At 40.0% G+C, this 21240-nt stretch overlaps 2 protein-coding genes across 5 annotated transcripts in view; both read right to left on the minus strand.

Moving 5' to 3' along the window:
- Window positions 1–2839, minus strand: part of LOC112220400 (tight junction protein ZO-2) — a 42940-nt gene extending 40101 nt beyond the window's left edge. The window contains exon 1 of one of the 2 annotated variants that reach the window (XM_024382284.2): window positions 2768–2839. In XM_024382284.2, the coding sequence (XP_024238052.1) occupies window positions 2768–2820 (53 nt within the window). In that variant the 5' untranslated portion in view covers window positions 2821–2839. Of the gene's footprint in view, window positions 1–2245; window positions 2413–2767 lie in introns of those variants that run through there. The other variant, XM_024382287.2, reaches the window with a different exon arrangement.
- A 3704-nt stretch (window positions 2840–6543) lies between these two features.
- pip5k1ba (phosphatidylinositol-4-phosphate 5-kinase, type I, beta a) lies at window positions 6544–19384 on the minus strand. Of its 3 annotated transcripts, XM_024382280.1 has the most exons (15): window positions 19232–19383; window positions 18722–18778; window positions 15658–15714; window positions 14138–14268; window positions 13646–13763; window positions 13292–13444; window positions 10901–11197; window positions 10000–10193; window positions 9774–9854; window positions 9640–9688; window positions 9481–9565; window positions 9233–9370; window positions 8991–9111; window positions 8712–8799; window positions 6544–7671 (listed from the first exon to the last, which is right to left on the minus strand). In XM_024382280.1, the coding sequence occupies exons 3-15, from the start codon at window positions 15712–15714 to the stop codon at window positions 7654–7656; spliced, it is 1530 nt and encodes a 509-aa protein (XP_024238048.1). In that variant the 5' UTR covers window positions 18722–18778; window positions 19232–19383; the 3' UTR covers window positions 6544–7653. The 3 variants fall into 3 exon arrangements, with proteins under 3 accessions (XP_024238048.1, XP_024238046.1, XP_024238049.1); XM_024382278.2 differs by lacking the exon at window positions 18722–18778 and having other exon boundaries at window positions 19232–19384; XM_024382281.2 differs by lacking the exon at window positions 18722–18778 and having other exon boundaries at window positions 6544–7676; window positions 19232–19384.
- Window positions 19385–21240: the final 1856 nt, after the last annotated feature.

Genomic DNA, 21240 nt, shown 5'->3' on the forward strand with positions numbered 1-21240 from the left:
TCTAGAGTGGCCCAGTCAGACTCCTGACCTCATCTCGATTTGAGATGCTGTGGCATGACCTCAAGAGACAGTTCACACCAGATATCCCAAGAATATTATGGAACTAAAACAGTTTTATAAGGAGGAATGGTCCAAAATTCCTCCTGACTGTTGTGCAGGTCTGATCCGCAACTACAGAAAACATTTGGTTGAGTGTATTGCTGCCAAAGGAGGGTCAACCTGTTATTAAATCCAAGGGATCACATACTTTTCCCAACCTGCACTGTTTAGGTTTACACAGTGTGTTCAATAAAGACATCCTTTTTGCGGGGAAAACAAATGTGTAGTCAACATTACTGACACCCGCAATGATTCTTAGAAATAAAATAGTTACAAAGTTGGTTTGGTCCCATACTCCTAGCACGTAATGACTACATCAAGCTTTTGACTACAAACTTGAATGCATTTGCAGTTTGTTTTAGTTGCATTTCTGATTATTTTGTGCCCAATAGATATTTAAGGTAAATAATGTATTGTGTAATTTTGGAGTCACTTATTGTAAATAAGATCAGAAGGTTTCTAAAAATGTTTACATTAATGTGGATGCTAACATGATTTGGATAATCCTTAACTCATCAATAATGATGAATGAGGAAGTCAAAGGGTCAAAGATCATAACCCAAAGACATGCTAACCTCTAACCATTACCAATAAAGGTAAGGTTAGCATGTCTAGGAACTTTCCCATTCATTATTATTCATGATTCATTCAAGATATTACCGTAATCATGGTAGTATCCACATCAATATAGAAGTGTTTAGAAACATATATTCTTATTTACAATAAAAGTGACTCCTAAATGACACAATACATTACCCCTGAATTAAAATTAAAAGATGTCTGCAGAAAGAAATGGGGCATCAGCTATAATGATACTGAGTTAGAAAAAAAATCTATTTTGGTTATTGAACTACAGTAAGTGAAGTGAATCAACAACACCCGGTAACAGAATAATGGTACCAGAATGAAATCATGGGCCTATACTTGTGCTTATAACTTTTGCTTAGACCATGGTCTAAAATGCTTTCACATAGGCCAACCTGGCCTAATTAGCAACAATGCTAGGGATAGTTAGGGATTCTAAGGGGGGTCATAATTTTTCCTTTGACCTGTCTCCCTTCATAAATCTACACATAACTCATAATGGACAGAGCAAAAACAGGTTTTAGAAATGTTTGTCAGGGTGGATGGGGAGCATCGCTGCACAGCATTGACATCTTTGAATGCATCAACTTCATTTTTTGGAAAATCTTTAGGGACTATTGTGATGAGCCCAAAAACCACATTTGGAGTGAATCTGACATTTACTCCACCAGAAAATATAAATACTTTTTAATTTTTTATATTAAGCATTAGGTGTTACATTGGCAAAAAAGTGAATTGTTGACAGTTTCCTTGTTTTTTTTTAAAGATATCAATGCTACACTTAACATGGTTCATCATGGTAATGTCTGAAATCAGATTTTTGATTTATCAATACCCAATGTTTTTGTTATTTAGGCTAATGGTTAATCCTACATTTTTCAAACGCTTTCCAAGATGGAGGAAAATCTTTCCTGACAGACCTTATGGGGAAATTATTTGGCAAATTGTTTCGCATGAGGAAAGACACTGAAATACGAAAGTTTCAAGTTGAGGGTTTAAGCAAGTCTGCCTATAAACAGCGCCACCTATAGCAGTGGCATTATTTTTTTTAACCAAAGTTACTCATGTCCTGTAGTTAGTTTTTTTTTAAAGTTACCAATCTATGAGTTATTTGACTATGTCAACAACAACAAAAAGGTTTCACAGCTTTGTTGTGAACCCCAAAAGGTCATAAATTATACATTATTTAAAGATTAAATAAGTTTTGGTTGCCCAAACAGAAAAGCCAGAGTGGAGAAATACATCAACTATTAGAGCGGGAAGAGTCAACAACATTGAGACCTCAGAATGTAGGACAAATCGTAACGTTACTGTAACAGAATAGCACTTCGCTGTGGGCTACAAAGGACAAACTCTGAAGCCGCCCAAGCCTGGTCAGTTATAAGTATACTCTATTTTCAGAAACTTTGTTTTTCTTATGAATTAAGCGCATGAGAAGGCTACTAAATAAGCGCAACAGAGGCTACTGCAAAGAATGGTCAATGCCCAAATAAGGCAAAAGAAGCAAGCAGACAGTAGGCTAGGTTACAAAAGGACATGTCAGTTTCGAAGTTTGACTTACCTAATGGAAGTTCTGGATATTTGATAGTTTATTATGGAAATGCACAATTAAATACCGAATATGATAGTCCACTAACAGAATGTGAGTTTTGAAGTAACAAAATAAGCAGTTCGTCTTCCATCAAAGCTTTATATTTCCTGGTTTCTGCAGGTATGGGCGTGGCGTTGAAACTGAAGGTGAGTCGCACACGCTGCCGTAAACTACCACATTTAAAAAAAATATATTTTATTTTTTTAAATATCAAATCAATACATAAAGCACATGAGGGAACACAAGCATACATAGATTACAAACAATAGACAATCGAGCTAGGGGGTACAATATCACATTACAATTACACAAGGACCTTAAGGGACATGCATATACTTACAATTCTAACAGCTTTTTTTTGTTAGTAGAGCATTTAACCGTCTTAAAATACAGCTCAATTTCTTTTTGTAGGGTACGAAAATGTGGTTTTCTGTTTGTAAATTTACATTTGTGTATATGAAATTTGGCCAAAAGAATAATGAAATTAATGACCTAAAAATGATTCCGCCTATTTCTATTGTATGTAAAGAATCCAAACAGTACATCTCTCCCGTAAACTACCACATGAGCGTAGGTGGGTGAGTTCAGGGGTGTAATCCTTACGCCAAACGAAAACTAGCGTTTCTATTTGACAGATTCAGGTAGGTCCCGCCCTGTTTGCTGAACATGACCAATATAAACGCTTGTTTTTGTGTTTGGAGTAAAGATTTCACCCTGGTTTCGACTAAGGGCATGAGTCACACCACAAATGTTTACTTATGGCCTGCTTTCCGTTTGATGTCCACTCTCCAGTGAATTGTACAGAAACTGAATGTCAGCTCATAAATATTTGTGAGGTGGGGGAAAGCCTATTCGCTCATGTCTACTACTCACTCCTTTGAATTCAAAGTAATCCACACTTAAACTGTACAAATCATACCTGGGAAGTGGAACATGAAAGGAAACATCCTCTACAACCAATTATACTTAACCATGAGCACACTCCAACCCCTACCTTTTATCAATAGGCTACAATTTGAATACCTGCCTAGTTGGTTTGACTTGTCATGTAAGAGGAGGACCCTGTGGCATATCCAATGTCTATCAGACAGAAGACCTATGTATGGCTTAAATAGCACCCAGTTCAGTGTGCTAAATGAGCATGGCAATTGTTATAAGGGCTTCAATTGAATCACATCCTGAGCTGGATGTGTTAGGACTTGTACTATTATTTTGTTACTCGAGTCATTAACTTGGGTTGTTGAGAATCAAGTAATGCACAGGTAAGTTGAAACAATGCATACAGCACGCTATGTTCCCAAGATGTCAGCTTTTGTTTTTTTGCATGTTAAAATCACGCATGCAGGGTTGTAATACACCCATTATTTTAGAGGGGGCACAATGTATGTAAGGATGAAACAGCTTTTTCCTGCAATCTAGAGCATTGTGCCTACTGTAATTCTATATACAAAAAAGTGTATATTTTTCTGCATATGTTATCTAAGCATACCTCTTTACCTGTTTAAATTGTCATTTTGTTAAGGGTGTCATTCTGACTTTTGTAAATCACACATCTCAATATACTCTACTACAATGGTGTGTATTCAAAGATGCTAAGAGAAGCCAGGCTTCCCCAAACAATTTACCAGGAAAAAAATATACAATTTTGCCTCTTTTAGCAAGAGGCTGAATGTATCTCACCGGAGAAAGCATCCAAGCGAACAAAACAGCACCCCTAAAACAGCACCCCTCTGTCTCCAATAGGTGTAGCCCAAATATAATTATATTGTTGCCGCCCGTAGCATTGAATGTAAGGGAAGCCAGTGAGCATTTGGCCTCCCTTGATAATAAATAATTATACAATAATATCCAATCAGTGTTGAGCTAAACTGAGTGATCAACTGTGAAGTGTCAAAAAAGTTTTGATTTGGCTTCACATCAAGCCAATCTTCAGATAGTTGAATTGTTGCATCTTATTGTGTTGTTGTCCTCCGGTGGCTAGCTAGCTAAAATGAGCCCTTTCCTAAATTAGCCATGGGTGGAATTGGGGATTTGGACTTTTACTTAATTCTCCATACTGGCCAAAGATTATAACGGTGATTCTGATCCAACCATAATCATACATTGTGCCTCTGACCTGAAAGGATGGAAGTTCAAAATGTAGCTAGATGTAGTAGGCTAATGTTAACTAGCTGGCTAATCGTTGCCCATGAAAGGAAGTTAGGCTAGCGTGCAAGCATTTTAGCCAGGTAGCCTAGGACAACAAAAACTAAAAGCTTGTACTGTATGACAGAGTCATAGACCGTTTCGGCAACATGACAGAGAGGAGGATGGCATTGGTGTTTCTCGACGAGGGTGAGTGTTTTTTCTACATGTGTTTTCTACTTACACGCACATAAATCAGTACCATGGACAGCCACACAATATTTAGCATACATTGATTGGACTAAATCGTTTTTGGAATATTTTGTCCCTGTATTAGAGTAAGCATAGGTGATTTGATGATGTTGAAATGGTGCTGGAATAGTGGAGGCAGCTTCTTTTTATTGGTTTCTTGCGTTAACTCTCCGGTGTTCTAAATCAATAGTTGTTTTGTAGTCCAAATATGTTGTAAATATTAACTTGATTGACCATGCTGTAGGTCATGTAACTGTTTCTTAATTGCAATATGCTTTGTAGACTCCACCGGACAATGTTGCTCTGCAGTTTTGTGATTAAACAAAGGTGTGGTTAAATTTATTCTGACACCATCTTATTGTCGACCTTAGGCATATATATATATATAGTGGCAAAGCATATGAACTAACATTATAGAGCAAACAATGCAATTATCACAACACATACAGTTGAAGTCGGAAGTTTACATACCTTAGCCAAGTACATTTAAACTCAGTTTTTCACAATTTCTGACATTTAATCCTAGTAAAAATTCCCTGTCTTAAGTCAGTTAGGATCACCACTTTATTTTAAGAATGTGAAATGTCAGAAAAATAGTGATTTATTTCTGCTTTTATTTTTTTCATCACATTCCCAGTGGGTCAGAAGTTTACATACATTCAATTAGTACACCTCCAATTGACTAAAAGAGCTTGGAAAATTCCAGAAAACTAAAGGCACAGTCAACTTAGTGTATGTAAACTTCTGACCCACTGGAATTGTGATACAGTGAATTGTAAGTGAAATAATGTCTGTAAACAATTGTTGGAAAAATTACTTGTGTCATGCACAAGTAGATGTCCTAACCGACTTGCCAAAACCATCATTTGTTAACAAGAAATTTGTGAGAGGTTGAAAAGCGAGTTTTAATGACTCCAACCTAAGTGTATGTAAACTTCCGACTTGTAAACTTCCGTAATATGGCTTTTTTCTTGGCTTGGCTTCCCCGTTGATTTTACTCACGCACCGCTACTACTGCACTAACATATTTAGGATACAACATCCAAATTGCAACAGTCCATGGGATCATAATACAGGCATATCATAGCATCCTATTTACTACCCAACCACAAAATACTGCATGAATTTCTATCAATAATTATGATAAAACATGGCCTTAAATATACTGTAGTTTAGTAATTAATTTAACATTGAAAAATGTAAAAACAGGAGAAATCTGAGGGGGCATGTACCCTTGTGCCCCCCTTTGGGCATGACACCACTGTATGCATGGCTTGATTGTATTTAAACAGGGTACATTGACAGCACTATGTCCAACAATATCCATAGGAGAGTAATAGCGAGATTACCTGATGTGTAGGTTTAGTGGGCTCCAAACTGTGATCCACCTAAAACCTTTTGAATTTGCCTATATATCTCCAGATAATCAAAACAATGTTCTAAGCCACAACAGCCCAGTCTTAAGCCGTGACCCAGGAGGACTTGGGTGTGAATCACCAGGGGTCCTGACCACCGTGGCCCATCTCACTCACCATTTGGAAAATACTACCCTATGGGTGATATTGCACAACACTCAATTGACTTCCACCAACAGTTTTCCAATGAAAGATTTATGATTATTTCAAATAAGTAATCAGATTGAGGCTGTAAACAGCTGATCAATTTACTGCAAAAGCAGTTGTCTTTTAAAAACTCAGTTACTTTCTATGTTCAGTTTTTACTGAAAAAGCCTCTTCTATATGGAATTTTGATAGCATTTGCATCTACTCATAACGATCCTGGAAGATGAAAGAAAGATTAGTAATTCTATTCACATTATGCCACATATGGATCATTTATGGAAATGATTATGCTGCCCTCTTATGGCTGAAGAGTTGAGATGAAAACATAACCTTATTGCATAAAATCTGATTTTATTTTGGCAGCATCCAGACAGGCAGTCCAATTCAGATTCTTGCCCAATAACTGGTCTTTTCATCAATCAGATTAGGTCTTTTGCCAGTAATTTAGCATCAGAAACAAAATTATACTTCCTGTATAAACTGAGCCAATTAGTATTTTCTATAAATATAACATACATTAGGCCAACTGTACATTTAATTATCTTAAATACATAATTTCACAAAGAAAATGTATAATCACGACTGATCATTAATAGGACAACAGCTACATGAAATACATAATGAAATGTGTGATCATGAAAGGAAGACAATTGATATGGCATATTCACAACTCGTTAGCTACATGACATACGCCTTGGATGGTATTCCTTCACCATGGCATTGTTTTAAAATCTTGACCAAGTCAAGTCATTGATTGGCAACTCCTGTATGTCCTCTACTTTGTGTCCCCTGGTGTCCAAGGTCTGCTGCACTGATTGTGAAGTGACTTGATGGGTTGATTTGAGGACTCAGAGGTATGTCATGTAAATGAAGCATTTGCCCAATGCAGAATTTTCTGGTCCTACTTTAGATTATTTATCTTCATTTCTGAAAAAAAGTGTCTCTGTGCATGTATACTTTTTTTAGTATGCTTCAAATAAAAACCTGATGAAATTTATCTTCCAGGGATCCAGCCTCAGAGAATTGAACTATTATTAGTGATGTCAATAGAAAAGAATCAATCACATGGATGTGCATACAAATACAGATCTCTGTTAGAGAAGCAATGAATAAGTGATTTTACTAATTCGTTTTTTTGAGCAATCACATCAGATATTGTTCAGAGCTGACATGATTGGTCAAACTACCAATTAGTGAAAAAAAGATTGGAATTGGGCTGCCTTTGTAACAGCCTTAGTCTCCATCTCAAAACCTTAGGGCTGTCTCTGATGTTACAGTAGCAGCAAAGTGTACTGTAGCAGGAGAAAGCAGCTTCATAGTGCAGGTCACAACATTAAAAGGCAATACAGTTTGTAGAGGAGTGCTGTCATGATAGCATTTGTTGTGCAGTTGATGCTTAGAGGTCATCGTCTATTTAGTGGTGCTGTTGGATGGGACTTGTCATCTTCTGCCACCAGTCTTCACTAGAATGCAGAGGTTGAGTATCAGTGATATAACACAGAGGAGCATTTTTGGTGATGACTTCATTGATTATTTGTTTGGTAGTGATTTCACACAGGATTGGTCAGAGAAGAACAAAAGTGATGCTGATGTCAGTGACAAAAATATATATATATTTTCAGGAATAGGTTATCAAACGTCACAATACGGTGCAGAGCTTTCGATTTGGCTGCTGGGGGGGACAAGGATACCCCTAGCTTCGCTAAAACCATTGACAACCATGTGCCTTTTAATTTATTTGGTTTTAGCTACCTATTGAACTACACATTTGTTATTCCAATTGAGCAGATGTATGTCTATCAGAGTTAAACAGCAAGTCACTGCATGCTTTTCATGATCAGTAAATATCAATTGATCATGTATTTTCAGATAGCTAATCAAACAGCATGTAATTTAGCTTGCGTCAGATGAGATTTTTGGGAAGAACTTGACAAAGCATGCCGCAAAGTTGTTCAATGTACATGTAGCCAAATCAAAAATCCCGACCCATGGTTCGCAATGCTCCACTCTACCTGTATAGTCTGTTTGTTTCTGTTGTTGGTCTTGGCTAGCTTAATGTTCCGGTCGGTAGTAAGCTAGCACTCACTCAAGTGGCTGCTAGAATCGTCATGAAAAGGGGCATGAGGGAAGCCTTACAATATTACGTTTCTCTTAGTGAGAACGCTAGGGAGCAGGCAAAATGTTGAAAAGTAATCTCTATACATGTTGTATTTTTCTTAAAATGTAGTTTTGTAATTGACTAAAGCAGACAAGAAAATTGTGTTTTTGCTGTGAGCCAATGCGATAACCTAGGTAACCACAGGTCATTTTCCCCCACAGGTGGGCAAGGTCACGACGTAGTATCTAATACCGACTGGGCCCCATGAGTGACTTCACAAAGGGCATGGAATATTAAAGATATCAGAGATAAAACAAGCAGTGGTTATAGAGAATGGAAAAATATATATTAAGCAATTTCTGACTTCTAACTAAATACATATTGTATCTTGTACACCCACCAAGTAGACATCATGTACAGAGTCTGGGCTGCCCTGGGTAGGGGGAAAGGGGACAGTGTCATCCAGGGCCACAGTCATACAAGAGGCACTGGGAAGACAGTGGGAAGAGAAACAACAACTCCATCACTGTCTTACAGAACAAACAGTTGATTCCAGCAAGGGATGAGCCTTGAAAGGCACTGTGTATGGGTGCTAAGGTGGTTAAGGAAGGGATGAGGTGTATATGAAGTGGGGCAGTGTACAATCAGGGTGTTGAAGTATGAACAGTTGACACTGTACCTATTCTCCAGGTGCTCCTCAAGGTCTTTCTTGATAGTCTGAAGAGCGGAGGAGGAGAAGGAAACAGCCTGCTTTATATTTTTAGGGAGCGTGACTAGGTCAGGGTGCTTGGAGGAACTTACTGTTGAACAAAACAGAGAAATAAAAAAAAAAAGCATAAAGAACAGATAAATCATACATGATGTGAGAAGTGTGTTTGTGTACAGGCCCAATAGATTGTGTAGTTTATAAAGGGTGACTACATGGTCTGTCCAGGCACTCCATGCTTTGGGCCTTCCTCTCATCCTTCTCCTCCTTTTGGGGGGACAGCACCTCTTGGGAGGCTGACCTCATCGCATGGATGGAGCTCCTCTTCCTCTTAGAGGATGCTCCTCTTAGAGCTGAGGGAAAGGGAGCATTAGTGAAATGACTAAGCAAATTAATGAGAAAATATGATATAAAAGGACATGAGGCAACCAGTTGTGTGTGTGTGTGTGAGTCAGTCACTTACGATGGATCTTTTTGAATACAGTGCCACCCATGAAATTAAGAAATCTGTCTGCATAGAAACCGGGCCTGTGAACTGACACGGTGTCCTGAAACACAAACAGGTGTCAGGCCACTATGACAAATGGAATATGAACACAATCACACATGCATACTAACCTACCCCATCGTGTACAAGGGCCTTCCAGGAGTGCTCCATCTTCTTAATTAACCTTGAAAAGAAGCTCAGATGTTACGTGACATAGATGTGTTTTTCTTGATGGCAGTGCCAACAGTGGTTCCACGAAAAGCTCTTACCTGTAGGACTGTAGGATATCAATGATCCCCAAGAAGATCAGCAGCTTCTCATCTTTGTGTTTTGCTGGAATTCCACCCATTCTGATAATCAAAAACACATTTATGTTATGCAGTGTATGACTGAATCATGGTGTGAATAATGCAATGTACTAACGTTTACAATGACTCATTGTATATTCAGTGATATGTCATTGGTTAAAGGGCCTTAAGGTGAATCTTCGCTCACGTGTTATCGTCTGCCACTGGCTCTGCAACCTTGCCATCGCCTTCCCCTTGGATGGACTCCAGGGCAGTGGAGTAGAGGACCCTCTGGCTGTTGAGGCGCTTACTGTCCCCCCTGGCCCCCCTTTCCAGACTCTTGTCCAGAACATGCACCCCTAGCAGGAGACTGTAGTCCATGATCTTAAAGCTCTCCAGGACCTGACCGAGACATAACCACACACATGAATATGTCAGGAACATAAAAGGGCCGCAACATGCTTCTGGTCAAGGACTCCTGGTCCTACATGTGAACAAAGCACAAACATGACCACATTTTGTTCCCACTTAATAAACAATCCTCTTAATTGGCATCTCCACATGACCTTTGAAAACCACCCATGCTGAAAGCTGTAAAAGGAAGAGCTGGATTATCAAACCAAACCTCCAGTCTTCTGACCAAACACTGATGTGATTCTGTAACTCCTCTAAACAAAGGCCTTTTCAGTGCCTGGGTTACCAAACACATTTACTGTAGGCTTATACTGTGTTGCTGCCTACATACCACATTGGGTTGGGTGACTGTTATTTTGCCACAGTCCAGACCCTAAGCCTTGTAATGAGTCAGGTGTTCTGCTCTGGGCTGTTCTTGAAAGTAATCCCTGTTGAGGGGTCTACTGTGCTTTCCCAGTAATCAAACATACAGTACTAATGAGATCATTCAGAAGAGCTTAAGGTGGAGGAGAGGCCCGTCATCCTTTCATAATATTAATCGACAATGGGGGTTCAAAGTTCAGTGACATCAGCGATATAGCCAACCAAATGCTACTGAAGGAACTACTATTTTCCTGTCACACCAATTTGACTAGCCTTCCTGTTTTGAATATGCAATACCAATATGTAAGTGAATCTACTGTGAGTGGCCTCACCCTGCAATCCCTCTGCAGAGTCTTCATCAAGGCACTGTACGTGTCGCCATCAAAGTGCAGGCCCTCGAGCATCTCCTGGAAGTCCAGGTCCTTGAAAGTGGGCGAGGACTTGGCGCGCTCCTTGCGCGAGGCGTGTCGTTTGTAGGTGGAGCCTTTCAGGTCATATTTGTAGTGCATCTTAAGGGCCCTGGGCAACACGTTGTTCATCACCACCAGACGGATGTTGACCCCGGCACACTGGATGCAGTAAAGGCCATAGAACTTAGGTAGCAGTGTCCTCGGGTTCTGATTCAGATTCTGACAGAGGGAAAAACAGATAAACGGTGTGTGTTACTAACACTTAAATAAAAAGACTTTCTGGAAGATTTGCATAATCTTTAGCAAGTAGTTCTGAAAGTAACGCTCACGAGCAAAAACAGGTCTCCGAAAATTGCTTACTACGTCATATACAGTGCCTCCAGAAAGTATTCAGACCCCTTTACTTTTTCCACATTTTGTTACAGCCTTATTCTAAAATGAATTAAATGAAAACACATCAGCAATCTACCCATAATGACAATGCGAAAACAGTTTAGAAATGTTTTGCATATGTATAAATACCTTATTTACATAAGTATTCAGACCCTTTACTATGAGACTGCAAATTGAGCTCAGGTGAATCCTGTTTCCATTGATCATCCTTTAGAAGTTTCTACAGCTTGGAGTCCACCTGTGATAAATTCAATTGATTGGACATGATTTGGAAAGGCACACACCTGTCTATATAAGGTCCCACAGTTGACAGTGTCTGAGCAAAAACCAAGCCATGAGGTCGAAGGAATTGTCCTTAGAGATCCGAGACAGGATTGTGTTGAGGCATAGATCTGGGGAAGGGTACCAAAAAATGTATACAGCATTGTAGGTCCCCAAGAACACAGCCTATTTAAATCACTCAATGGAAGACGTTTGGAACCACCAAGACTCTTCCTAGAGCTGGCTGCCAGCCAAACTGAGCAATCGGGGGAGAAGGGCCTCGGTCAGGGAGGTGACCAAGATCCCGATGGTCACTCTGACAGAGTTCCTCTGTGGGGATGGGAGAAACAGAAGGACAACCATCTCTGCAGCACTCCACCAATCAGGCCTTTATGGTAGAGTGGCCAGACGGAAGCCACTCCTCAATAAAAGACAGAGGAGTCAGTCCATTTGGAGTTTGCCAAAAGGCACCTGAGGAATCTCAGACCATGAGAAACAAGATTCTCTGGTCTGATGTAACCAAGATTGAACTTTGTGGCCTGAATGCAAAGCATCTTTCAGCGGCAAAGACTGGGAGACTAGTCAGGATTGAAGCAAAGATGAACAGAGCAAACTAGAGATCCTTGTTGAAAACCTGCTCCAGAGCACTCAGGACCTCAGAATGGGGCGATGGTTCACCTTCCAACAGGACAACGACCCTACGTACACAGCAAAAACAATGCAGGATTGGCTTAGGGACAAGTTTCAATGTCCTTGAGTGGCCCAGCCAGAGCCCGGACTTGAACCCGATCAAACATCTCGGGAGAGACCTGAAAATAGTTGCTGCACAACGCTCCCCATCCAACCAAACAGAGCTTGAGGGGATCTGCAGAGAAGGGAGAAACTCCCCAAATACAGGTGTGCCAAGCTTGTTGCGTCATACCAAAGAAGACTCGAGGCTGTAATCACTGCCAAAGATGTTTCAAAGTACTGAGTAAAGGGTCTGAATACTTATGCAAATGTGATCTGTTTTATTTGAATAAATTAGCAAAAAATTCAAAACCTGTTTTTGCTTAGTCATTATGGGGTATTGTGTAGTGTAGATGTTTTTTTATTTAATTCATTTTAGAATAAGGCTGTAACCTAACAAAATGTGGAAAAGGGGTCTGAATACTTTCTGAAGGCACTATGTGCAGTACGTCACTGCTCTTTCTATTTGCTGTGTCACTAAGCCATTGAGCCTGCCCTGCAACCTCATTGGATAACACTCGGCAGGCCTGAGCCAGCCTCCTTTCACTGTGCGTTTGCTCGATGTGCATCTTGCTAGCTGTCACTCAAATGGCGAGGGGCTGAAGCTCATTGGCTGGAAATCTAATTGCTAAGGAGCTGGCTCATGTGGGCCAAACTTGCAGTACTCAAAATAGCACCACACAACTTCCAGAAAACAGTTGCTTTCAAACTAGGGATTTCATGGCTAATTGAAGTAATACAGTAATTCTCATATTATGCATGCATGAACTACAAATTGCCCAAAGAGGGAGGTTTAAAAAAAGATGTCCGGAATGACTCTTTAAATAATACTTTACAATCTATGAATTGGAATTTTCTGAAAGTACTAGAGATAAGAATTGCCCCATTTATGGAGCCAGGAATGGTGTTTGTGTAAAGGGAGAGGCTCACCATGTAGTAACCAGGAAGGAGTTTCTGCAGGAATTCAGCTTCTTTATGCTGCACAGTCTTAATGATGAACTCATCGTCGCTGGTCAGGTAGAACCAGGAACTGCTGGCCCCAGGGTTGGACAGCTCAATCAGAGGTTCGTTACAGATGGAGTACTGGAATTCATACAGGATGAGCTATTAGCACGCATTCATATAGACAGGAATGCAACAAGGATGTATCAAACAAACAAAACTAAATTGTGCTCTTATTGATACATGGACAACAGGGTGAATTACTACATGATTGTATGCTGCATTATCAGTGAAGAACATGGTATGTAGGAGTGTTTTCTGTGAAGGGCTTTCCACACTAACCAGGTAGTCATCTGCTTTGATGCCAAAGAGCTCTCGGAAGTAGCGGAAGGCGAGAGGGGCGTAGGTTTTGAGACGGAAGTCTGGGAAGTGGTGCGCTGGTGTCATGTTGCTCCCCTCACTGACGAAACAACGTTAGTGTTAGTACAACACCTATATACAAACATTCATTTAGGACTGAAAATATGTAAATTTGCAACAGAGAATATTGACTGAGTGATTCAAGGACGCTATTGAAGTGTACACTAAGCATCAGTTGGGTGATAGGCACTGCCTAACAGATGCCACAACAGATGTGCGTCTTTCAGTGACGCTTAGAGGGTCACGCTAAATGTTGTAGTTAACACTTGTAGTGAAAGGGACTTCTGTGTCAATGGGAAAATTTGACCAATGTGGTTTAGATTAAACTTCTTTTACAGGGTTTGTGCTGTATTAGTGTCACTAACTAGTGATGTGTAGAACCCTGCTGAGTGATGCCAGTGCTGTGTACTATACCTGGGTAGGAAGACACTCTCCACCATGTAGAAGTCCTGCATGAGTACATCTCTGTCAGGCTTGGATGTCAGGTTCCCCACTGCGTACCCAATGCCCAGCTGGATGGCTCCTTTCAGGGCAGCCGCTGTGGGCTGGGACCACACAGACATGTTCTCACAGGGTACCAGTAAAAAGTCCAATGTGCAGAGGTAATTGAGGTAGATACAGTACATATAAACCAGGATAGATAATAAGCAGTAGCAGCAGAGTGTGTGATGAGTCAAGAGTTGGTGCAATGGAAGGGGGAGTTAATGTAGATAGTCCAGGTAGCTATTTGGTTAACTATGTAGCAGTCTTATGGCTTGGGGCTAGAAGCTGTTCGGGGTTCTGTTGGTTCTAGAGCGGCGGATAACATGATTACATTGAGTCACACAAGGCACGCTGACTGCCCTGAAGATTGTTTCTGCCTTTCCATCAGTTCAGGATCACCAACTCAGTGGCCTTGTGGTTAGTGTCCGCCATGTGATTGGAAGTATGATCCCTGGCAGAGTCATACCAAAGACTGTAAAAATGGGACCTTTTGCATATCTGCTTGGCACTCCGCGTTAGGGGGATGGAGTCGGGGTAAGGCCCTGCGATAGATTAGCGTACTGTCCAGGGGGTGTACTTGTACTTCAAGCTGCTTCACGCTACAAAGGTGTTTGGCTACCTACATTGGTATAGGATGGAAAAGCCCAAATCAGTTAAAGCTGAAGGTGGTCCCGACATATCAGATGTACAGAAATATGACGTTTCCTCTGGAACCTTACCCATTATAACCCAACTTCCAATCTAAGGGTGGACACTAAACACAAGGCCACGGAGTTGTTAATCCTGAACTGATGGAAATTAAAAAAAAAAAAAATCCTCAACACAGTGGATGATCTACCTAGTCACGTAATCGGCTGCTCTGGATCCAACAGGACCCTGGACAGCATCTAGCCATACGATTACTAAATAGTTATCTAAATAGCTACCTGGACTGGACTATCTGCATTGACCCCCCCCATTGCACCAACTCATCACATACACTGCTGCTTATTATCTATCCTGTTTCCTAGCCACTTTATCCCTACCCTTGTACTATACATATCTACCTCTGCAGATCAACATGGTACTGGTACCCTGTGTATATAACAAAGTTATAGTTACTCATTGTCCATTTATTCCTCGTTATTAACTTTAATATTATTTTTCTCTGCATTGTTGGGAAGGGCCCGAAGTAAGCATTTCAGTTAGTCGACACGCTGTTTACAAAGCACGTGACAAATAACATTTGATTTCATCAGCAAGCACAAACAGACTGAGCACCGTTATAACACTCCACCAACTCTAGTCTCGTGAGGACAAAGAATTAACCAATATTTCAGAGGAATAGCAGTTATTCTTCTTGGAGCTCAGTTCACCAATAGGACCATGTTCATTCTCAGAAGGACTTTATACAGGATTTGTACATGTGCTATGCAGTATAAATTAACTATCGGGGCCCAAAGACTCCATACCTTTTTGTAATCTTTTGACCCACTGGTTCCTCCACTTTCAGTGGTTGTTGTTGCCATCTTTTGGATAGAAAGAACATCAATTAATTCACAAGCAAGTTCAAGTATACACCTTTTCACCCTCTAACATGATGTACTAATAGATGTATTATAATCATGGTTCTGGTATATCATTATTAACCATCAATCAAATGTATGATAAAAATCAAATTATTTTATTAAGAAGTTGTCACAAATTGCTTTCCAGATATCCAGACTAAAATTCTAAAAGCGCAAGCAATGCCACCTAAGAGGCAATTGCACAGTGGCTAGGAAAAACTCCCTAGGCAATCATTCTGGTTATTTTGTTAAGCATAAAAACGAGAAACAGGAGAGTTCCTATTCCATGACACAATAAAATTGTGTGATATGAGGGTTGCATCTACAGCAAATATTTTGCAATTACTGCATATCCCAGTTACACACTTCCTAGATGAGATAGTCAAGTCCAGAACATTCTGAGCACTGTATACCACCATACAGATGTTTGTATCTACTATCCCACTCGCCATGAAGTTTCTTCTAAACACAATCGACAAAATGAAGGTTTCTGCAATCAGCTTGCTGAAAATACATTGTACTGTAGCAAATATAAACCGAAGTCAAGCGTATTCAGGTGACCAAAAATCTGAAATATCTCCTAATGCCAACATAAATAGTCGAAAGAAGTACATCAGAACTAAATCCATCTGAGGCTTCCCTGTGAGAATATTATTCAGCTCTGAAAAAGGCTTCTTCCATAACAAACCATCTTCCATTCCAAGCCACACAGTATACTCCAAACTCTTCTGCGTATGTTCCATAGTTTCTGATAGTGTCCAATACCTATGGCATCTTGTAGTCTAGAATGAGAGAGAGACATACGCACCTCTCTGGGTAGTGCTGTGCTGTGAGGAACTGTGGGGCAGAAAGGGTCTATAATTCTACTCTGCTGACTGGACCCCTCAACACAACCCTTGATCCCAATTAAGGAGGATTGAAAAACCAGTGGAGGCTAAATCTCCCCCAGGAACATTCCAATAAGTCTGAAATTCATTATTTAAAGTCTCTGCCTATATGTTGACAACTATAACCTTAAAATCATGATTAGGCCCATATAACAATGGGTCTCATGTCCACTTCACTAAGCAACTTTACCTCTGGAGCTACTTGTTGTTTTGGTTCTTTGGGCAGAGGTAGCCTAATTGAAAGAGCTTTGAATTTCAGACTTCTTGGAATGTCCCTGGGGGAGATTTAGCTTCCATGTTTTTTTTTCAACCCTCCTTAATTGGGATCAAGGGTTGTGTTGAGGGGTCCAGTCAGCAAAGTAGAGTTATAGACCCTTTCTGCCCCACAGTTCCTCACAACACAGCACTACCCAGAGAGGTGCGTATGGCTCTCAATCTTGGAAAGCAATTATTTTACACACCCACATTGTGTTAATAAAAAATATATATTTTTTAAATTGTCATTTTTCTTGTGCTGCTTTTATGCTTTCAATGTGAATGCAATTCATTTGCTAGCCTCATACCAACCCATGAACCACTCACATTCTCAAGGAGCTAACATAAGTGACTGCCTCAGGCAAGCATCTCCGTGTTCATAAAGTTGCCTGGGGCTCATCATCAAATATGCATCTAATGGACCCGCTTCAAAGTGCAAAACTGTGTGCGAAGTGTTTTATTCTTTGGAGAGGTCTGATGAGATTGTATTCTCAATCATTGTGATCGGAGCTAAAGCAGACTGTTTCATACCCACTGGTTGAATCAATGTTGTTGCGACGTCATTTCAATGAAATTACGCTAAACCGATGTTGAATAGATGCCTTTGCCTAGTGGGTATGAGTTTATTATAGCTCACGTTCCCTGCTTGTTTGTCACTGTACTGGGCTCACGTACTGTGAATGGTGTTTGGTAACACTTCATCATGATGGGGTTTCAGTTCAAACTGGTCAACTTGTTAAATGCATAAAATAATGCATCAGAACCAAATCATGTCAATGCAGAAGCAGGACTACAGTGGAACCTATAGTCAGATTTAGGGTTTGAGTGTTGGGGTTATGGTAAGGGCATCAGTTATAGTGTGGTAGTTTTCCTGTTTTGCCCTCAAATTGCTCTTCATGACCCTGTCTCTGGATTACATTATGTACAACATAACGTGAGTAAACACAAGCAACTTTTGAGCAGTCATTGCTATTCTACTTAGAATAAGTTGAGTGTCAAGAGTTGACCAGTCGTGAAAGGCTCTCCCCATCAAAAACAATGATGCAAAGAAAAGTGGTGCTTGGTCATGCTAGATTGAATGCCATTCAGGAGTTGATGTATAATGCTAGTACTAGGTTTCTCTGTTATGTGAGCTGAAGAGTCGTTGACCATGCTGTAGTCAAATATGGTACACACAGTCAGCAGATGCTCTTATCCAGATCGACTTACAGTAATGAGTGCATACATTTTCCATTTTCGTACTGGTCCCACATGGGAATCAAACCCACAACCCTGGCATTGCAAGCACCATGCTCTACCAAGTCAGCCACGTGGGACAATGTCTCTTTATAAGTGACGGAGAGGGGATGCAATAAACATTTTGCAAAGTTAATATTTGGTGTGTGGAGAGGGCGAGGACAGAATAAATGACGCAAATAAGGCACGAGATCACCTAAGCAAACAATGGACTGGAATAATCAGAGGGAGGAACCCTGCCAAATTTGAACAAAGAAATCTCTGAAAGCAAGCCTATTAAGAGCTGTCCATGGGGACTATTCTAATCAAGTAGACGTTCATAGAAATATCTGGTTTACTGTGTATCTTATGCCTGAATGCTGAAATGCAGTCACAGAGCCAAAATAGTACAGGCATCATGTCCTGTTATTACATAATATCATATGCAGGTCAACAACTGGGGTTACTGAATTGTGTATACTTTTATCACAGGCTAATCATATTCATAGCTGTCATAATGATGCATGAACAGGTGAACAATTGTAGGTAGCCTATGTTCTTCTACAACGTGTAGTTAGTTCCTTCTGTCAGGTTATGGGGAAGTGACAAACCAGATGTATTTCCTCCTGTTGTTACGGCCAATGGTGCTTTCAAGACAACTGGGAACTCTGAAAGAAAACGAGGTGAAATCATTACGTCAGTGATCTTCAGGTCGGAGCTCTGAAAAGAGGGCCATGTTCGACTTTTCCCAGTCGGAGCTCGTTTTTTCAGAGTTCACAGTTGTCTTGGTCAAACTGAAGTCGGCATTCGGAGATTTCCGAGTTTAGTTGTTTTGAACGCGGCATAAGCAAGTCAGCGTCTTGTCATCATCAATAGTTTGCGTTACAAAGATAAAGCTTTACCAACAACTGCAAAAGAGAAGTGATTGAGTGCGAACTTCGACTGTCAAGAAAAGTTGTTTTATGAAACAAAAAAAAGGTAACGTATTCCATTGACGCCCAAAACGTCGGCAGGTGGCGGCACCAACAATATGACCGACATCTTCAGGTGGTGACAAGTTGGCAAAATAAATTGTTGACAAGACAACAGTCCTTTCGCTTATAAAATATGTTTGTCCTTACCTTGAATATTATCGCCGTGTTTAAATGAAAAGACAATTAACTTTGCAACCAGGCTTCATCGTTTCTGGCTCGTCTGAAGGCTTGTGGTAATCAGTGACGTGCGAGCATCCTCTCGGTGCTTCCGTGCCATTCTCCGCCTACTGTCACGTACCTTTAAGTAGCCTAGGCCTACAACCCGGAGGTTGGTGCCTACATATTCGAAGCTGTTCTCTAATGAACAAGTCAATTGAAACACTTAACCTTTAGTTAAATGCATTCCGGTACTCCCATGGAATTGAAGTCAAATAGCCTGCAACCAATAGGCATATTAGGAGTTGTTATTTAGTAAATTCACAAAACAAAAGTGTTAAATATTAGACTACTATATTGTTTGTGTTGGTTATGACAGGGAGATGACTGTAGCCTATAAATAGCCATAAACCATTATCATTCTTTGTTCAGAACTGTGAGTTGTATAGGTGTAGCCTAGTCAGTAGGGGGTGCAATTGGTTCAGAATCATAATAACCTATGCCTACTATACTCTGAAGCTCAGCATCCCCACGTGAGAAAGTATACATTTTACAATATAATATGACAGTTGGATACTTACTATAAAATTCTGTAGTATACTATAGAATACTATACTACACACTGTAAATCTCTAACATGTGTAGTACTTACTATAGAATGTTGTAGAATACTGTAATACTACAGTATAATCTGCAAAGCAACACTGTAGTAAATACTAAAGTAATGTCCGCAAAAACACTACAATCTGCAAAAACACGACACTTTTTAACTATAGTAAATACTACAGTATTTAATTTGCATACTGACGCCTAAGAAGTGTGTCAGAGTAGGTGCTGTAAATTTAAGATCTGGTGAGAGAATAAAAGACTGTACTTAAAGGACTCGACAGTTTGGATATTTCTGATTTCGAGCATTTTAAAGCACAACAAGATTGTATGAAAACCTTTTAAATGTTCCACCTGAGAGAGAGAGAACATGGCTTCCCACACACACAGCAGTGCTGCAGAGCTGCTTTGTGTCACTGGGGGACAGACCAATAAACCGCTCTTTGAATTGTTGTGAAGTAAGAGTAAGACAGAAATTACACAATGTCAACTCATAAAACCTGATTTATAGAGGAATGAACGATTCAGTCTCTTACCACCCCTTCTTCCTGTGGCATTCGGCTGCAGACGGAAACAGTGAACATGCAATCCAGATGTTATTTACTATAAGGGAATAATTATCAGGAGACAAAGTGCTAATAGACAAATCAAGGGTAAGTCTAGAATTATTTTCTGAGTATAACAATTCAGCATGGTCTTTTCTCCGCTGCCACATGCAGTGACATCAATCAGGAAAGACGCCAATGGTTTTGATAAGTCAATGTGATTGTGTGATTATTGGATAAACGGTAGGATCCAATGGGGCAGACGGCAGGGAATGGAGCTGCTGGGAGAAAGTGCTCTGATTATGGACAGGCTCATATTACAGGTGTGAGGGAGAGTGACCAGGTCACACTACATGCTACACTAAGGAATAGGATCGGACTCTTAGTGGACCATAGTGGGCTATTAGATGAGACAAACTTATACTGGGAAAAAGATGAGATGAAACAAACCTACTCTAGTATCATGCATTTGTACAGTAAACTTATAAATTTGGATTAGCTAACACAACGTGCCATTGGAACACATATAAGTGATGGTTGCTGATAATAGGCCTCTATACGCCTATGTAGATATTCCATAAAAAATGTGCCATTTCTAGCTACAATCGTCATTTACAACATTAACAATGTCTACACTGTATTTCTGATCAATTTGATGTTATTTTAAATGAACAAAAAATGTGCTTGTCTTTCAAAAACAAGGACATTTCTAAGTGACTCCAAACTTTTGAATGGCAGTGTACATACACAGTACCAGTCAAACTTTTGGACACACCTACTCATTCAAGGGTTTTTCTTTATTTTCTCTATTTTCTACACTGTAGAATAATAGTGAAGACATCAAAACTA

Source organism: Oncorhynchus tshawytscha, linkage group LG20, assembly GCF_018296145.1.
Source record: "Oncorhynchus tshawytscha isolate Ot180627B linkage group LG20, Otsh_v2.0, whole genome shotgun sequence".
Classification (NCBI taxonomy): domain Eukaryota; kingdom Metazoa; phylum Chordata; class Actinopteri; order Salmoniformes; family Salmonidae; genus Oncorhynchus; species Oncorhynchus tshawytscha.